Raw genomic sequence first — 19155 nt, forward strand, 5'->3', positions numbered from 1 at the left:
TGCCCCTGCATTGCGATACTTTTTGTTGTCTGGCGTTTGAGTGCGTTGTAGACATGGTAAGGTGTGAGGTGTTTCACTGGGATGTGCCATGCCCCCGTGTTTCACAGAACAATGCGAGTATCCTGAGCTGCGAGGGACCCACAAGGCGCGTTGAGCCCAACTCCTGGCTGCACACAGGAGCACCCAGACATCAGCCCGGGTGCCTGAGAGCATTTTCCAAACGCTTCTTGAGCTCTGGCAGGCTCGGTGCTGGGATCTCTGCCTGGGGGACCCTCCCCTATCGCAAACTTCACCACCTTTGGCGGCCTGCTACGGCATTAGATCCTAAAACACGGCCCTGAGGGGCACTTCAGGCGTTACAAAGAGCTTTTAGCCCACGCAAAGCTCCTCGCACCCCCATCCCCATCCACCCCGCTCCAGTCCCTCAAATGGCGGCGGTGCCCGCGGCCTCCCCGGCCGGCCGGGGGCAGCCCCTTCCGCCGGCCGCCGCCGCTCCTCCCCCGGGCGGCGGGGAGAGAAGGCGGCGCCTCGGCTCCTCCTCTCAGCCTCCTCCGTGCCTCCTCCGGGCCGACACCGCCACCGACACCGCCCGGGCCGCTTCCCGAGGGCCGCCCCGAGCCCGGGGCAGCGACGTGTCGCCGCGCTAGGCCGCGCCGCCCGGGCCGGCGCCTCAGGTAGGCAGCGGGGAGCCGCCCCCGGCCGCCCTGCCGCTAGGCCGCCCGTACAGGTGCCACCGCAACCTCAACCCCGGGGTCCCCCCCTTTTTTTGGTTTAAAGGCCGGGAAAGTTGAATAATTTCCCTCAGGGCCCTTTGTCCGGGCCGCCCCCAAGCCGTGTGCGCAGCGAGGCGGGCGGTGGGGGCGCTGAGGGGAAGGGGCGCCGAGCCGGGGAGCGTGCAGCTCTCCTCTCTAAAGATAAATTTCGCATTTCCATGGCAACCCCGGGCAGTTTGGAAAGTGGTGCCTGGTGGTTTTGTGTGTGTCTGTGTGTGTGTGTGTGTGGAAGGGAAGGCGTTGTGTGTGGAAATGTCAGCCTTCCCTGGCCGGGCACTCACTGGGCTTTTTTCCACGCAGGTCCTCGGCGCGCTGCTGCCCGGCTACACCATCAGGAGGGTTTCTGTATGATGCAACTGGAAGAGATATGACGACGGCCTTCCTCAGATGCTCTTGGAGTGTTTTCACTAAGGTACGGCGTGGTGGCACCGTGCTCAGCACGGACGGCTTTTATACTGACCGGCGTAACGCTTGGAGAAGGTGTTTTGGGTTTTCTCCGTAATGCCCAGCTGGGATGGGGAGCACAAAACGATTCGTTGTTTGTTTGTTTACAAATATCATTTGGAAGTGTGGTGGTTCCTGAGTTTATAGACAAACAGAATCACAGCCACTTCCTTCATGGTTGTGGCACTGAGGGACACGGTTGTGGCACTGGGGGTGGTTTAGTGATGAGACTCAGTAGTAGGTCAGGTTGGTGGTTGGACCTGAGCATTTTTTAAGGTCTTTTCCAACCTAGGTGATTCTGTGATTCTATGACAAAATTGTAGAGAAACATTGTTTCTTACCTTTCTTTACTGTAATTTTCCAAATGCAGTATGCCCTGTTGAGAGGGACGTAGCTAAGTGTGTTTGTCAAATGCTGACCACCTGTATCACCAAAACATGAACTTTCTCTCTCTGACTATCCGGTTTTGGCCTTACCATTTTATTGATTCCCTTTTCCTTATCTAATGTTCTTATATTCTATAAATACTTCAGATTTCTGTTAGAGAACATCGAGTGATCTCAAACTTGTACCAGTTCTAAAGTACATCAAAATATTTATTTGATGATAAACCTGGATATGTGCTTCTGGGTGTTTTGAAGTACAGGCGGTGTATTGACTTTACTGTCTTACTCGCATCCTGTCTGATGGAGTCCTTAACAAGAAGAAGGCACGTGGAACAAAGATCCCCAAGTGTGACCGCAGTTGTCCTGTACAGCTACAGCTGCTTTGTGTCCCTGTGAGAAAGTCGTCTTACTGAAAACCCTGACTGCAGTATGTTAATTGTTGTAGTGGCTGCAGTAATTGCTGCTTTACTATAGAGCCAGGGTGACTCTTTCCCAAGCTGTAGTTCCCTCGAAATCCTCTGGAAGTCGGACAGTACTTCCGTTGGGTAGGAAAACAATGCCTAACATTAACTAATTGACAGATCTGCAGCTCTCTAAGCAAAAGCCACAGTGCATCGTGCTGGCAGCCTCATCAATGAGGTCTGAAGGCGGTGTGCTGAGAAACAGCTCAACCTCTCTCATCCCATTCCCCAGTAACATCTGGGGACTTTCCACCGGCTGTCCCTGTGTCTTCATCACTATCTTTCTGTTGTAGGAGTCTAGCGTGCATATAGAGGAATTTTGCTTTTCTGTTGCCAGCATGAGCTTCATGGGATAAAAGGGACATCTATTTCCAAGGCTGAACAGAAACATTTCCCCAAGAAGTGTCAGGAGCCACTAGAGAGGGCAGAGAAAGCAGTCTGCAGACTTGTTCTTTGTTGGTTTGAGTGAGAAGAAGTTGGGAAGTGGAATCAGGTATCGTTTCTCCTTTTGGGGCTCCAACTTGGTGTAAAAGCCACTTCTGCTTTCCCTCTTCAGACTTTTGGGGAAATAAGGAACCGTATGTTTCTTGAGCAGAAGAGTCAAGGGCCACAGACATCTTACAACCCAGGATTTAAAATCCTCCAAGTTGACAGGCTCAGACAACCTTTTTTTTTTATTATTTTTCTTTTTAAGTCTTTATTTTGTTGATTCTTGCTGATTTACGAATAAGGCATAAAGAGAGAAAGTGTGTGCATGAATGGATGTTCTATGTATGTATTTCTGGGGCTTCATACTATTAATTCCAAAGAAATATTTTCCAATACATGTAAGGTTCTCTGTATCTAACTTTTTGCACCTACCTCACCTAGATATTAGGCTTTAAAAAAAAAAAATGTATTATTTTCAAAATAATGTATTGAATTGTTTTCTTCCTATTTAAAAATGCTGGATCAGTTTTCTGACCAGATGTTCCAAAATACTCATATTTAGATAGTAGAAATATCCTAGCATTTTCTCTATGAATCTGGTCTTAAAACATGAAAAGAAACACACATGCACCCCACCTGAGGTGGCATGCAGTGGGTTATTACAGTTGCAGTTGCTTATTTTGTGCTTTGCAATATGGTAGAGTGTGTCCATCGGTATAATACAGTTACTGTAAGCAGGAATGTGAGACCTTGCTTCTATTTTTTGGTATTCTAAATGTAGCATAGCCATGCTCTACTTCTTTATGTTTATATAAATATTTTTCATTCTTGTAAGTGGAAGCTCCTTGAGGGATAAAAAGGCAGTGATGAAAATCGAATCCCTTTCGATTGATCTTCTGTTGGGATGGTGTTAACATCACAAGAACTATTAACAAACATGGGTGGCACTTGCTGATGCTCCCCAAGGTAAAGTTTTGTTGGTCTTGCTTGCAGAATAGTTGCCCTACAGAGCAGCTTCCTGCCTCTTGCTTGTGGACTGGGGTTGCTCAATAAAACTGTAGAAAGTATGATGTGCCAGCTCTTGGATAACCACTGATCTCAGCTTTTTGCATAATGTCAAAACTGTTAAATATCTTTTATTTAACAGAAATAGCTATTTCACAGCTGCTTGCAGTTTTTCAGAGCTGTGGTATGGCGTTGGAAAGCCATGATTCTCATGAAAAATCGCATTTTTAGAAAATTAGTTTCAGATTAATGAATTGAGCCTAACCCTGACGAAGACAGCAAGTGGAAAGCCTGTGCAGGGAAACCTGCTGTTGACGCAAATCCCCGTGAGCTTCTGTCTGACTCCTTTCAAAAAGTCAGAACCTTACTGTTACAGTTTTTGCTCTGGCTGATGTAGTTCTGCCTCTCCTCAAAATGTCACTACTCCGCAGGCTCTGCCTTTGACAGACTTTAGCTGGAGTGTCTGCTGGGGCTCCTTGATCTCTGTTCAGCTGCACGTACCTTTGTGGAGCTGTACGAGATGCTCATGTTTCACCATTTTCCAAGGAGATGATGCACACGGTAATGCTGGTGCCTGACAAGAGTTCAAAGATCTCGCTCCTTTGTTGTGTGTTAGTGTGGGCAAATAACCACAAGGGCTTTTCTTTTCTGATAGAGGTTTTTCCTGCTTTGTTAATTGTTTCTGAATGATTCTACCACTCGTGGCATTGAAGAACTCGACGTGTAATGACCTAAATAGCTGTAGGAAAGACTGTTCCAGCACAGAAGCTGCCTTCTGACTTCAGATTAGTGTTCATCATTGGGAAGTCAGGTTTCCAGATGAGAAGAAATGCGTTTGGCACATTGGATGTATCACAGATGTTCCATTTAATTTGTTTCATTTAATACCTGGAGAACTGTGAAATTCTACTTCTGATATAGTTTGTCTATAGGGAGACGGATCTCTCTCAAATATTTAACAAAATGTTTACACCTGTTTATTATTCTAAATAATTTGTGGGTACGCTCACTCAAACAAGCATAGACTATTCAGCACTGGGGGCTTTACAGGGTAACTTTTTTCAGAGGATCTTATTTTTATGTTTAAAGAAGTGGTGCTCAGCTAAAGCTCACGTGGCTCTTTTTTAACTTTTATTTTCATTTTAAATCTACTGCCAAGGTGACTTCAGCTAGGGAAGGCAAAAGAAACTGGTACAAACTGTCGTGGTATGAAAATCTGCTGCTGTTTTGCCCTGGCCTTGTAGTCTGCACACAGTGCAGTGGGGATGTAGCTGTCGTGTTCATTGTAGTCACATTTTTTTTTTCTTGCCACTTTCCTCATTTGAGGAAGGCTCTGCAAGGTGGCGTTATGAAGGAGATGATGCGGGGCAGGGTGGTGGCATTGTTAATTAAGCTTTTCAAATGCTCCTGCTTTTACGTGGTCCCTGGTTGCTGAGAAAGTAGCACAGTCTGTCTTGGCTCAGCACGGCCCAACCCACTGCAGAATATGCTGGCTTGTGACAGCACACGTGGCGGAGAGCAGGGCAGATGAGAGATATGGATAACTGATAAACGGCCTCCTTGTCAGGTCGCTTTCCTTCCAGCAGAGCTCATCTGGGCGCTCAGCACTCCTGCTACCTTTGTGGACAAGGTGGGAGTACGAGATTGGAGATGCTATTACTGGGTGTGCGGAACACACTGAAATACCTGTGTGTGTGTGTGTGAACAGAAACACATGTGTAATTATTCAGCTTTCAGAAGGCTGGGCTGGCACAGGCTCCTCTCCAAGTTGTTTAAGGAAACGTGCTGCTGAAATATGCACCAAGTGTGGATGGCTCCTCCTGGGGACAAGTCACAGCTCTCCTCCGAATCTAGCCTTGCCTTCCCCCGACAATCTGCTTCTTGCTCTGAAGACCCAGGATGTAAATAGGTATTCAGAAAAAGCTTGAGTTCGCAGAACAGCTTCCGCAGCCTTAACCTCATTCTCTGAAACTGCTTAAATCTTTTTACTGAAAGCTCACCCTCTTGGCACCCCTCCTGAAAGAGAGATGTCTGTCTTGAGGTGTGGGGGCAAGCGGGGAAACTTCAGCCCGAGGAATTAGCTGGTTGAAAGAAAATGAAAGCTTGCGTGAGCCAGGGCTGCTCCATATTGTCTTACAAAGGTGGTGTGTACTTTGCTCCTACCGCGGTTTCCTTGTTACAAGGTTAAACCTTGCTGATTCAACAAAGAACTGTAAAATAGCAGTGGGAAATCTAGGCTTTTGAGGACAGGGTAAATACACCGGACCAATAACGGGCACATCGTTGCCTGTTGAGGCCCTGGAAGCAGTCCCTGGTGCATTTTTCTCTCCCAGTAACGTTTCAAGTATCCGTTTCTTGATAAGTATCTGCAGTATTTATCACTTCTCTGGAAACAGTAAAATGTTTTGCTTTAATGTGAGTTGTGGGTGGCTTCTGATGGTTTTCCGTTCCAAAAGGGCCTCTTCTCAGGTGTTGTGCTTGAAGCCAAAGCTGCGTTTGGAGAGGAGCTTCTATGAATAACATGAAGGTTTGGAGTTAATAAGCTCTGTGTTCCTGGGTGTCTATTGTAGTACCAGCTAACTAATCAAAACTACCAATTTAAGTTGGAGTTAATACTAGTAGGTGAGATTTATTTTCATTTGAGAGGTAGAGTGCAGATAAAGGAGAAATTACTACCTACTTCTGCACCTTGCAGGGGCTGTGCTGGCTTCATAAATTCTAATTTGTATTGTTAGCACAAAATTACAGCTTTACAAACCAGAGCGTGCACACATGAAAATTTCCAGTAAAAGAAAAAAAAGATTAATTCACTTGAAGTTGCTACCTCAAGTAGCAAACAGAAAAGTGCTTGATAGTGCTAACGGCAAACTGCCAGCAAACGAGGAAATCTGAGAACGAAGCTAACCACGGGTAGGTGAGGCTTAGTTTGTGCCTCGTGTGACAGGGTGTGCATATGGAGCTGCGTACTGCTGCTTCAGTAGCAGAGGGTAACAGAACATGGAAAGGCAGCTTCTGAGGAACTTCACCCAGTTGGTAAGAGCTTAAAAAAAAGCAACACGTGCGCAGGAGTTACAACCATCCCGTGCAATCACTTCTGAGTAATACCCAGAGGTTGAATCGTTTGTTGTGCTCTCCTTTTAGCTGCTGAAAGCTTGCTTGTGTAACTTCAGTCATAGAGCAGTCATCACAGAACTTGTTAAAACTGATATGATTAAGATATTACTAACTGCACAGATCTCATCCTGTGCTGAGTGTACGGTATGCACGCGTGAGGTTATTGCATTTATCATTACAGACATTTTATTCAACGCTGCTCATTGTATGACCGTGTCATATCGTAGTTGCCAAGCCTGTTACTGAATGAGGATGTTTTCAGAGGAAGCTGTGTAATGGTTAAACACGAAATACTAATCTTCGTGTGTTCAGACCATCAGAGTGCTGTGAATTTGCATCACCGAAGCTGTTTTCTTTGTGGTGGTTGAATTTGAAGGGGAAAAAAGTTTAACTTCAGTGACAGTAAGTCATCACAACAGTGTAATTCAATGTCATCCTTTAACTAAGGAAAGGAATAGTGTGTGCAGGGTGGGTTTAATACATCGAAGGCACGTTGCAAACACAGCCATAATCCTCTATTTCCATTATTTCTCTAGTATCTAATCCCTCAGGTTTTTTATTATGCTAGTTTAGTATGCGTTGCTAGACAAGATGTGAGTAAATTACAGTGATTGCTGGAGAGAACAGAGTTAATCTAACCCGGTTTTAATTGGATGTCACTTAAATATTGATGCCATGAAGTCACCCAGATGCATATCCGTCTTGCTGCACATATGCTCTCCTAAGCAGGAGGCTCAGGGGATGCACCGTCTCCGAACTCATCCCGCCCAGCTTATTCAGTTGGCTCCATTTACCTGCGTTTCACTTGAAGTTGAAAGAGTTAAAATATCCTGCGGCAGTTTTGTTCCACGTTGATGTTGAAAGTCATTGTTTCTCGGGTGTTTAAATCAGCAACTTCATGTATCGCCGCATATTTTAAAACGCTGATTCAGAAGGCTGGTTATAAATCCATTTCTCTCGCAAGTGTTCAGCAGTGTAGCTCAAGGAAAGGCCGTTCTGCTGGTGGGCAAGTGAAACAGCATTTTTGGGTTGTCTGCCAGGTTAACAGACACAGAAGGGTTCAGGTGTAGGCCAGGATTTTTCTCTTAAAATAAGCTTCTCACATTTTCCTTGGCAATTTGGATTTAATTCTGGTAATTCTGTCTGGTTGTCTGTCTTTTTATTTTCTTTTCCTTCCTCTATCCGAAGCAATTCTTCCTAATTTAAGGACTGCAGTTTGGGGAATGCCTGTTTTTGGCAGCACAGATGAGAATATTCCTCTGCAAACGTGGCTGTTGGCTGAGGTTAATTATCCATAAGGCCCTGACTTATGAGTCTACTAGAATAGCTGTTAACTATGAATAATTTAGTGCAGCATCGTATTGCATGCCACTTAAGAAGGTCTCTGTCTGTGAATCTTTATATCTCCCTGAAATCCACTCCTTGAAATTCTGTTGTGCCCTTCTCGTTCCATTTTCAGGTTTTGTCAGTGTCCGAAGGCAATGTGAATTTTTACCATTTTCACCCTAAAATATACCTGTGAAAGAGGAGGTATCATTCCTTTGTGAAAATTTGAGGTATTAAACCTGTCCTCGTTGTTAAATTGGCCTTTTAATGTATTTTAAATCTTGCTCCTGCACAGTGCAGCTAGCGTTTTCTCCACTGAGATTTATGTACTTCAGACGATTTCCATCTTGGAAAATACTTTGAAGCAATGCTTCGTTATAGGGGAAGGAGAGAGGTTTAATGAAAGACTCGCTAACAAGGGGACAAGATTTCGGTGCTTCCTACAAATTGCTTTAGCTGCTCACACATCTGCTAGAGCAGGCTGTGTCTCATTACAGAGGCTTTTTTTCGGGAGAAAAACTGCAAAAACACAACTTTGAAGCAGTTCCAAGTGCGGATAAATTTACTGTATGCCTTTAGGAGACTTGATTATTATATTTCAGCACCGGATGTGTTTTTCAAGATGCTAAAGTGATATTGTTCTGTCATTATCACGAGCTAGATTTTTCACTAAACACCCGAAAACATTAGGGAAGAGCTTCATAAAGAAAGAATATGCTTTGGGAATGCCGAGAGACACAAAAATGTGAAGGCTTAACAGAAGCAGCATTGAAAAAAAGTTTTCTTTGGGACATTTTAGGGAGCAACACTGATGTTTATGGTATCTAAGGAAGGTCTGTCATACATTTGAGATGTTTTGCTGTGTTTTTATTTCTTTTTTCCCCTGTATTGCTATGTCCAGATTTCCTTTAGTGCTCCTGTTCTATACCTTGAGCTGTAACTTCAGTGTTGATTTAACTGGAAACCTGGGATACTCCTTCCCCACAAAAAAGGGAGACAGCTTTTCAGCTTTTTGGCACATTTGTAGAAAAAAGGGTTCTGCTGGTCTGTTTTCACCCCTTAAAAGTCACTTTTAAAGCATGTTACCCTCATTGTCGTACAGCGTAGTTAGAAGGGGGAAAAAGGCAAGGGTACATCAGCACCGTGCTCAGTGTTGGCTTGTTTTTATGCTCCTGCTCATTGGGATGCTGTCTTACAGCTGTGCATATCTTAGCTTTTCTTCAGAACTGTTTTGTAGGGCACTTCCAACCCCGTTTAGAAAGCAGAACTTTTTTTTTTTTTTTCCAGATGAGATTGGCTGCAACGTACGTGCTGCTGTTAGAAGTTGACACGGTGACGTGCAGTCATCCCTCGGTGCCTACTCGAGTGATTGAAGATGAAATAGGCCTTTTATCTTCCTGTGCTCCTTCGCAGGGTAGTAAGTAATTTAGGTGTCCCTTAGGGGTTGGCAGTTAAGCGTTCAGATTTTGCTGGATGTGTTTATTTCTCTTTAGAGGATTCAGATCAGTCCCTTTGAACAGGCGCTCTTGGAGCCGTGCATTATAGGGAAGTTTTAATAAACTCTCCAACCTGTAATAGTTGTGCAGTTTATTACGGAGCTGGCCAACGCTTTGATAGAAATGCAGCTTTGTTTGCAGACGGAGGGAACTCGTGCTGGTGTTCAGTCCTGGTGTACGATTTCTAAGGGTGTTTATTTTCAAACGAAGTCTTTAAAATTCAACTGAAGATTAGTGGGACTTTCCCTCCTCCAGGGCTTTTTGATCTGGGTTGTGATTGTCTTCTCTGTGTGAGTGCTTTTAGTACGGAAATAAACTCCAGTGTGCTGTGCTAGACAGCCACGAGAAGGGGAATTACCATTTTTCCTGGATGGAGTTAGGGAAGATGTTTGTGCTCTCTGAGTACTGCGTGCTCGTGTTTTTCTCACGCACGTGGCGTGCTCGTCGGATCCTGATTTGTCTGAAACTCCAGGATGCCCTCCGACATCAGATTCCAGCTGCTGTAAATGCTGAATGCTGTATCATTCGCGTGGGTCGTCGCCGCTGGGCTCTCCCCAAATGGCAGGCGTAGGTTTTAGAGCTCCTTTGGGAAAAAACAGCGCGTGTGAGGCGGCGGGGCGAGGGCACCCACTGCGACACGCCGCGGTTCAGCCTCGCTGAGCACAGCTGCCTACCTGTGCAGACGTCTGGCACGCTGCCTCTGCCTCCACCAGAGCGAGGCCAGGAAGCTCCAGCAGCTTTTGCGAGCCCCCGAGCAGCGGTTTTACACCCAGCTCCAGGCTGGGAGCTGAGCCTGTCACCAGGCTGGCTTTGCAGAGGGTTTGTCCTGCAGCGCTTCTTCAGGTGCTGGGATCCTCTGTGTCTTCCCTTACCCTGCTGTACGTGTGCAGGGCAGCTCCAGGACGGTATGAAACATGTACAGAAAATGAAGGTGATCTCCTCCCTCTGTTACGTTACTTTACCTGCGCTATTTGGTACCTCGGAGGGAGTTTTACTGCCAACGTGACTGCAGTGCTTCTGGCAGCAGAAAGGCAGAAGTGCCTGAAAGATTTCCGTTGCTGTTAACGTCAGAATTTATTGGTGCTGTGCACAGGAACAAGCCAACCTTCATACCTGAAGGTGTGGGAGGAAACGGACGGTGAAGTTACATTCTGCCTTTTATTTTCGTCTTTATTTTTCACGTTCCTGTTGAAATGTGTCAGTTAAATTGTTGCAGTATGAAAAAACAAACCGAAATCTATGTAACTGACAGAGCGTTTCTTTCTTGTTAGTCCGCAGCCAGAACTTCATTAAAGCCGTGGTATTTGTTGTTTCTCCTTCAGCTTTTATCAAGTGGTGATTTTATGCAATGGCATCGAGCCACAGTTCTTCACCAGTGCCTCAGTCAAACAGCAGCGATGCTTTCTTTAAAAAGGAAATGGATGTGGCCAAGCGCTTTCGACCTGTGCAGTCACTGCCTGATGTCTGTCCCAAGGAGCCCACAGGTAATATTGCTGTGCAAGGAGAGTGAAAACACTGTTATGTTTGCTAATGTGAAAATCCATTTTCAATTCTTCAGTCAAATTTCCAAATTCTCTTGCATTCTGTGTGTAGCGAACTAAGCCATGGCCTTATTTCAAAGTATGCTGTAGTTCTGCTTCTTACCTTCCAGTTTCCTTTTAGATCTCCACGTTATAGGAAGGGTCTTGTCTGTGTGATTCTACACTGTAGCTATGATTCTTACCACAAACAAGAAAAAAGGTGTGTGTGGAACAGATCTATCCAGCGTGCTTGGGGTCTTGTTGTTCTACTTCTGTGTTACACCCCAGCCCTTTTGCAGTGGGAAGCAAAAGACCAAGACCTGTCTGTACCACTGTCATAAGTCTCTAGTGGTATCATAAGACCTGGTTTTGGTCAAAGTCATAGCTGCTGCAGTATACCAAAGCTTAGTTGATAAAGAGAGGTGGTGGGATGGGATCTGAAGAATTAAGGAATATGATTCTAGTGAATTTCAACTGTGTTTCTGATCAAGTAGTCCAGATTTTTAATAATGTGTGTAAGGAGTTGGATTTTTTTCTTCTTCAGTGGAAGTTAATGGTGTTGAGCTAAAGATACTTAGTGAGCATGGATACACTTTTGTGTTCAAAACTTGTGTTGGTTAATGTGATAGAAGAAATGCAAGGTAGCATTGAAGAAATGAAAATGTCGTGTCTTCTGGATAGGTAATTCTGATCCCCTGTGTAATTGTTAAAACGTAGCTTGTTTAAAGATCACATTTTAACAAAAATACAACTTTTGGTTTCTCATCTTAAAAACACACAACTGTCTTGTCTTTTGTGCCGCAGGCGATCCCAGTAACTTATGTGACAGCCCATCTCTAGTTGCGGATCAGCACAGATGGACTATTTATCATTCCAAAGTCAATCTCCCAGCAGCGCTAAATGATCCTAGGTTAGCAAAAAGGGAATCTGATTTCTTTACAAAAACATGGGGAGTGGACTTTGTGGACACTGAAGTCACGCCTTCATTCTACCTCCCACAGATCACCAAGGAACATTTTGCATTATACCAACAGGAAATCACTCCGGTAAGGATGCAAAATTCGATGCATGTGGTACTAGGGGCCAGAAAGAGAGAGGAGAACCTGCTACTAATTAGTGACTGTGCCCGTTAGGAGACCATCTTACAGTTAGCTGATCGTTAATTTGTTCTCCAGTGCTTGTTGACTTTCCATTAGGCATTTCTGGTTTTATAATCTCAATATTATTAGTGTGAAAAATGGCTAAATTCCGTCTAGAAAGTTCCATGTTTTTTCACTTGCATCTCTGAATACCACAGTCTGCACCAGGGCTTGCATTTCATATTAATTCTTTCTGATTATCAATCCTTTTTCTGTAAGGATTGTTTAATGATTGAGATCTACAGTGCAACGTAACGTTTTAAGACCTTTGGATCAAATATAAAACATGAGTAAGTGCTGCAAGGATTAGAGATATTTCTAAAGAATCTCCAATTTAAACATTTATACGTGAAGTTCTAAAACTATAAGTAGATCTATTATTTCAATGATTTCTTTTGTAACAGGAAATTTTAAGCTACATCTAAGGACACCAGGACCAGTAGGAGACTTCTAAAAACTCTTAAAATACAGGTGTCAGTAAGTATGTAGTAACATTCTTTTTATTATTATTTTATTTTGAACTGAAAGAACATACAGAAGTCTCCCACTGTTTTCTGCTTCCTTGGTTTGTAACTTTCTTACCGTTCTGCTGTTACAGAATTGGCTGCAGGAAGTGTTACTTGTGTAAATCACAGTTAAAGTATGTCAAAGGGAATTGTCTGTAATGCCATTCATTCACACGCTCGACATTTAAAGCATTTAAGAGCTCTGTTAAAATTAATGTGTAATGCAGTGACTGCAAATGAAAGAAGGTTTTGGAAAGAGGAACTGGCCCGTGATGTAGCTTCTAGAAGAGATCTAGCTATCTATCAGTGGTCTTTAGAAGCATAGTTTCTGATCGTTATGGTCTCTAGTGCTGACTGCACCTGTAGGTAGAACCTGAAGCTCAGCATGACAAAACAAGATACGTGATTTCAGCTAGGTGTCCATTAACAGGATGTTGAAGCAGTATCTACTTTGATTCAATTAATTTAGCAATGAAAAAGCATTTACTTTGTTGGTGTGATTTCTGGGTCAGAGAGCAAATAAGCATTTGGATATGTAATTACAACCAATCTGTGATTATCTCCTGTTATACAGAGAGGTTATTTTGGCTTTTCAATAACTGAAAAAACAATGTAGCAACCAAAATTTTTAACCTGTGGACAAACATCTGAGCTTTTAAGAGGAAAAAAATATTACTGTGAAATTGTCAGAATTATTTGGCATGATGCAGTATGTTTCCATGAAAATGTTCCGTCTGAAAGAAAAAGAATCTTTTTGAAGTCCCAGAGTAATTTTTAATATATTTTTTGTTTTACAGAGAGAGAAGGTTCATGAAAGGTGCAGGAATATTTGTCCTCCTAAAGATACCTTCGACAGGACTCTGTTACACACCCATGGTATAGTCAAAGCCCTCCTTTTGTCATTAAAAAGTCGTTCCTTTAATGAATACTATAACATACTGATCATCTCTTTTACTTGCTCATAGGCTTCATGTGCAAAAATAGCTGCTGGTGATTTCTTTGTAACAATAATTGAAAACCCAGACACGATTGACTAGACGTATTTGTGACCACTGCTCCTACCTGATAGGCCAAAATGTTTGTGAGACCTGCTCATAATTTTTTTTTTCTTGGCATGTTTACATTCATGGAAGGTCACTAAGTCCCTGGCAGTGTTTTCTTTAACTTTCTTTTGTTGAAGATAAGCTGAGACTATTACAGCAACCTTCTAGCAGCTCTTGACTTTGCAATGAAGAGCAGCAGCAGTGAGCCATTTCTGGCTCTGCCATGAGGATCAAAGAATGGCTGAAGAGGAGGTGACCTCTCAAGATGGCCTAGTCCAAACTCCTTGCTCAAGCAGGGTCACCTCAGGCAGCTGCCAAGGACCCTGTTCAGTCTGGTTTTGAGTATTTCTACAGATAAAGACTACACAACCTCTCTGGGCAGCCTCTTTCAGTGTTGGCCACCCACACCATAGAAGATGGAATTTTTCACATTTCATTTTGTACTTGTTGCCACTTGTACTGTCAGTGGCCACCACTGAGAAGAGTTTGGTTCCCTCTTCTCTACACTCTCTCACTGGATATTTATAAACACTGAAAAGATTTCCCCCGAGCTTTTCTATGCTAAACAGTCTGAGCTCTCTCTTTCCTTGTATGAAACATACCCCAGTCCCTCATTCATATTTGTGGCCCTTTGCTGGACTTGCTGCAGTATGTCCATTCCTTTCTTCTATTGTGCAGCCCAGAACTGGATACGGTGCTCCAGATGTGATCTCACCAGTTCTATGTAGAGAATCAGCTTCCCTTGACCTGCTGCCAGTGTTTTTCCTAAAACAGTCCAGGATACTTTGCCACAAGGGTGCAGTGCTGGCTCACGGTTGGTTTGTTGTCCGGTAGGACCCCCCCAGATCCTTCTCTGCACAGATGCTGTGCAGCTGCTCAACCCTCAGTGTGTAGCGTGCCTGGAGTTATTCCTCCCCCAGGTGCAGGGCTTTGCATTTCCTATTGTTGAACCTCATGAAATTCCACTCTGGCCATTTCTGTTTAGTGTTTCTGTCATTACTGTTAGCAAGGACTACCTGGAGCACTTTTTTTTTTTGGTGTCTGCAGGCTGAATTTCAAGATTTTATAGAAATAGTTCAGCAAGTATGAAACTCGACAAAGGAAAGGGAGAGGCAAAATGAAAATGAAAATCACAAGTCAAACAAAAGGGAAATAAACCCTTATAAACTGCAGCAAGTTTGTAATATTTTTGTGTTAAAGTTTCTGATAAAATGAATTAAAGATTAATTTGCAAATCACTGTTTGATCAGGCTCATCTATATCAATTGTCTACATGTAATGCAACAAGAAGCATTCGGTAGTGTACTGCTTGTGATCAAGTTGTTCTTCCAGTCAGCTTTCTTCCTTCTTTTCCATGCAAAAGGCAGCCCTTCTGCAGGGTTTCCCTGGGCTTGTTATTTTGAATTAGCTCTTCCTCAGTGAATCTGTTTGTGGCACATACTGTGAAAGACAAGTTCCTTCTTTAGGCTTAGCTTTAGCCGTTTTGAAAGAGCTTTGGTTTTAGAAAGAAAAAAAATACCGTGTCACCAAAGTATCTGGACACTCCTTTTGTAGGTGGGAAATTCCTAGAAGCATCATTTGGTAAACTGAAATTCTGGATTTTCTGTGGTTTCTTTTTTAGGCATTGCTTGTTTTTCCCCAGCTCTGGTCCACAAGACCTGGCCTTTCACTTCCGTAAGAGTTGGTCTGTCCAACCACTGAGAACAGCAGAATGATTCTTAGGTTTCCTTTAGTATTTCAATACCAATTAAGTAACAGAGAGGTGAGAGAAATGTGGGAGATAATTCTGATGTCCTGCTTACCATGCTTGTCAAGAGCAGGGAGACTGTTCTTGTCAGCTGAGGTACAGGTTTTATCCAGTCAGATCTTGAAAACGTTCAAGGATGGAGGCTACTCAATCTCTGGACAGCCTGCTTGACTGTCCTCATGATGAAAAAGGTTTTCTTGTTCAGTCAGAAGTTTTTTTGTTTCAATTTATGATCCTGTTACTTGTCCACTCACTGTGAGGAGTCTGGCACTGTTGTCTTAAAAAATTTTGTAGCATTTTAAAGTATTCAAGGAAATTGTTTTTAATTCTTTGCTCATGAATGAATTCTTGTGTTTTGCTTTATTTTAGATAAATCCAGGACAGATCTGGAACAAGTACCTAAGGTATGGTTTCTGTGAACTCTAAACTTTTATAAGGATTTCTCACATATAGCCTTGAACATATGGATGTACTCTCCTGTTACATGGAAGTCTTGTCCAAGCTGATCACTTGAACTGATTATCAAGAGTGTCTGCGATGCTCAGAATTTACAAGAATTAAGAACAAGCTGCTTTTTCTTTTTTTATTTGGTTAATATTGACTATGATGTTCATTTTGTTCTTACTTAAAGTAAAATACAAATGCCATTATTTTTTTTCATCTTTAATAGTTAAAACCTGTTAAAACCTTAAAGCTGGGCAAAACTAGACAGCCTGTGTTTTAGGAGGAAGGGGAAACTGGAGAGTTCAACAGATGTTTGAATATTACATAGTGTGCCACGTAGCATTGAATTTAACCCCTTGAATCCTCAAGGAAAGTCCTTTTGCATAGATGCTTGCAGCATATATGATGTGTTTTTATGCCATGGGTTGACAAAAGACACAACCCTAGATTCCACTTCAGTCTGAATACCTTTTTTATAGGTACATTAAAGAGTCAAAGTGTTAATATGGGTCGGCATCTCTGTGCCAGTTGTGTAGCCTGTTGCTTCAACAGCTGTGACTGCAATGTTTAAAGCCCCAGAAACAAGAGTTTGAGTGTAGTGTGATGCTGTAGCCTGTGTTGAACCTCTTAAAATTACACTTCACAAATAAAGGGAAAGGGGAGCTACTGTACCTCCAGGTTTATACCAATCTTGTCAAGTAAAAATAATGTGATCAAAGAGAACTTTAGACTGAAAGTTTTCTGAGATGTGTAGAGTTAATGTTAAATGCTATCAAACCTTTCTACAATCAGCACATTTGCTGTGCTGTGCCTAAAGGAGATACATTTGAGGCCCTGTTCACTTCCAGGCAACACTTGGTGCATGTGAACAGCTGGCCAGATCCTCAGTCTAGCAGAAACCAAGGCCCCAGAAATGAGCATATCAGCAGTGGGATGCCTCTGCTTGCTCTGATCCTTTAGGGGATCCATCTGCAATTTGTTGTTTAGATCTTGACCCAGGTCATTTCAGAGTGGACTTCTACTTCTATGAAAATAAACGTTTGTCAGATCACACATGCTTTTAGGGTGTGAAGTAAATTGGTTAGAAGATCTGTTTGCTTGGATAAATGAAAACTTGTTTTTTGGAGAAGAAAAAAAATAATCAGCATTAGTTTCGTTAACCAGGATGTCTGTTAAACTGGCAAGGATGAGCATAGAGGTGAGAGACATGCTTTTTTTTTTTTTCTTTTGTTTTTCTGTTTCAGATTTTTATGAAACCAGATTTTGCCTTGGAAGATTCCTTAACATTTAATGCCGTTTTACCATGGTCCCATTTTAGTACTGCTGGTGGAAAAGGAAATCGTGACGCAGCTTCCTCCAAGTTACTTCAAGAAAAGGTAAGAATTTGATGCAACGTGTCACGATACATCCTAGCTGTTACTACAAAGAAGCTATTGGCAGCCAAGTTCATTGCTGCTGTCCTGTACTAGTTGCTAAGACATCAGTATTGGGGACTTTGGCAACTTTGGTTTTACATCAGGTTACACATTGTTAGTAAACAATGCAAGAACTTTTTTCCCTTCTAAATAAATGTATCTGTCAAATCTGTAGGGAGAAAAAATCTTCATATAGCATAGTAATTGGCTAATGATTGCTGAAACGGAATGAAGCAGATACACATTGAGAACTTCAAGATGTGAAGCTCTTTGCTAGGGGGGAAGAGCAATTCCATGAGAAGGTTAAGCTAGAGGTTTTAGGACATCTGCTAAGACTACTGCTTTCTCATGTCTCAGGAAAACTCCAAGGCACTGTGTTTTCGGTGCTAAAAGAAATACTAAATATCAAGCTTTTGTATGTCAGGAACTTCTTTCCTTTTGTTATGTCATCTGTGCTGACAAGGACTTGTGTATGTTGGAGAGCAAGAAAGCAGAGCTGCTTCATTCATACTGGAAACACGTGTCTTTGCTTATTCTTTTTTGGTTTTTAGAGCTATGTATTCAGTATAGAAATCCCCTACTGAATCACTTTTAAGGTATAAGTATCCGTGAAGTAGTTATGGAATGGACTCAAATTATTTTGATTTTCTAACTTCAGTTTTCCTTCCTGCTTAACCTACTACAGCTTCTGGGAGCTGGCATAAAAAAAAAAAAAAGGGAGGTGACTCAGAAAAAAAATAACATCTTCCAGGGAATCACATGTTTGCAAATTTCCAGGCGTTAGTCTTCCTGCTTCCCCTCCAGTTCAGGAGGGATGGGCAGGCCCAGCTTTAAGACAACTGATAACTTGCTTCACACATGTAGAGGTGGCTTTTGGAAATACTACTTTGGAGCTTTTGGCAGTTGCTGTCTGAAGTTGAAAAAGCAGTGTCTGGCACGTGCTTGAAACTTTCAGAGTGTGCCTGGGTGAAGGGATGGACACTCAGTAGGGACTTGAATAAAGGAGACCCAGAGCCCACCTGGATGCAGCAGAATGAAAATAAGGTTATAAATAGCTGTGAGCCATGCTTTTTTAGAGAGGTAATAGAAATATCTAAATAGCATAAAGCAGTTCTGTTGCCTCCAAAGCCACGTGTGACAACCAAATTATTACAGTTTCATGCTACCAAAATTGGCCTAAATTTTGTTTTACTTGTTTTAAAGGCTCTGAAGTGCCCAAAATTTGTTCCAGCTTACCAGGTGTAAACATTCATCCTGCTGCCCAAATATCATCCTTAGCTCCAGGCACAATTTTTCAGCAGGATTTGGAAAACCCTGCCATAAGCACACACATTTAGGCTATTGCTGCTTATCTACTTGAACAGCTCCCCCTGATACTTGTCCATCTTACCTCCTATTTCCTGCCCTACGCTGGGACTGTCAGCTCTTTGAGGCAGGTAGTGTTGTTTTGTTCTGTTTGTTCTGTAGTCCTCGACGTAGTGAAAGGGCCTGGGGCATCTGGATGTGACAATCACGTAAATAAATGATAATAATAACCCTTCCTCTGATCCCTGTGTCACAGCCTGTCTCGGCTTCTCCCATGGGCTAGGTGTGTCACAGCTGGTTGGTGGAGGACTTTTTTGATTAAATGTTGTACAAAAAAAGATGGCTTTGCATATTGCATAAATCCCCAGCATTAAACATATGCAGGATGAAAATAGCTATAAGACAGAAACATTTCTCTGATGTTTTTTTTCCCCTCTCAATTTTGGATAGGTCTTTTGAAATTCAGTGTGAGGTTTTGAGTGCATGGCACCTCCCAAAAAAAAACAGGTCATCTGAGTATTAGCATTCAGATGAGCATCCTAATGCCTCAGTCCTTTGAGTTTGCATATTCAGCGTAAGCCAGAACACAGAGCTTTTGCAGC

The 19155-nt window shown here is 42.8% G+C and overlaps 1 protein-coding gene across 2 annotated transcripts in view; it reads left to right on the plus strand.

The window, feature by feature from the left end:
* Window positions 1-530: 530 nt before the first annotated feature.
* The window catches only part of VPS54 (VPS54 subunit of GARP complex), a 49542-nt gene continuing 30917 nt past the window's right edge, over window positions 531-19155 (plus strand). Inside the window, exons 1-7 of one of the 2 annotated variants that reach the window (XM_084512745.1) lie at window positions 531-674; window positions 1074-1185; window positions 10757-10918; window positions 11759-12000; window positions 13397-13475; window positions 15759-15793; window positions 17078-17209. In XM_084512745.1, the coding sequence (XP_084368871.1) occupies window positions 10783-10918; window positions 11759-12000; window positions 13397-13475; window positions 15759-15793; window positions 17078-17209 (624 nt within the window). In that variant the 5' untranslated portion in view covers window positions 531-674; window positions 1074-1185; window positions 10757-10782. Of the gene's footprint in view, window positions 675-1073; window positions 1186-9225; window positions 9356-10756; window positions 10919-11758; window positions 12001-13396; window positions 13476-15758; window positions 15794-17077; window positions 17210-19155 lie in introns of those variants that run through there. The other variant, XM_084512746.1, reaches the window with a different exon arrangement.

The sequence above is a fragment of the Aythya ferina genome (assembly GCF_964211825.1).
Source record: "Aythya ferina genome assembly, chromosome: 3".
Lineage (NCBI taxonomy): Eukaryota > Metazoa > Chordata > Aves > Anseriformes > Anatidae > Aythya > Aythya ferina.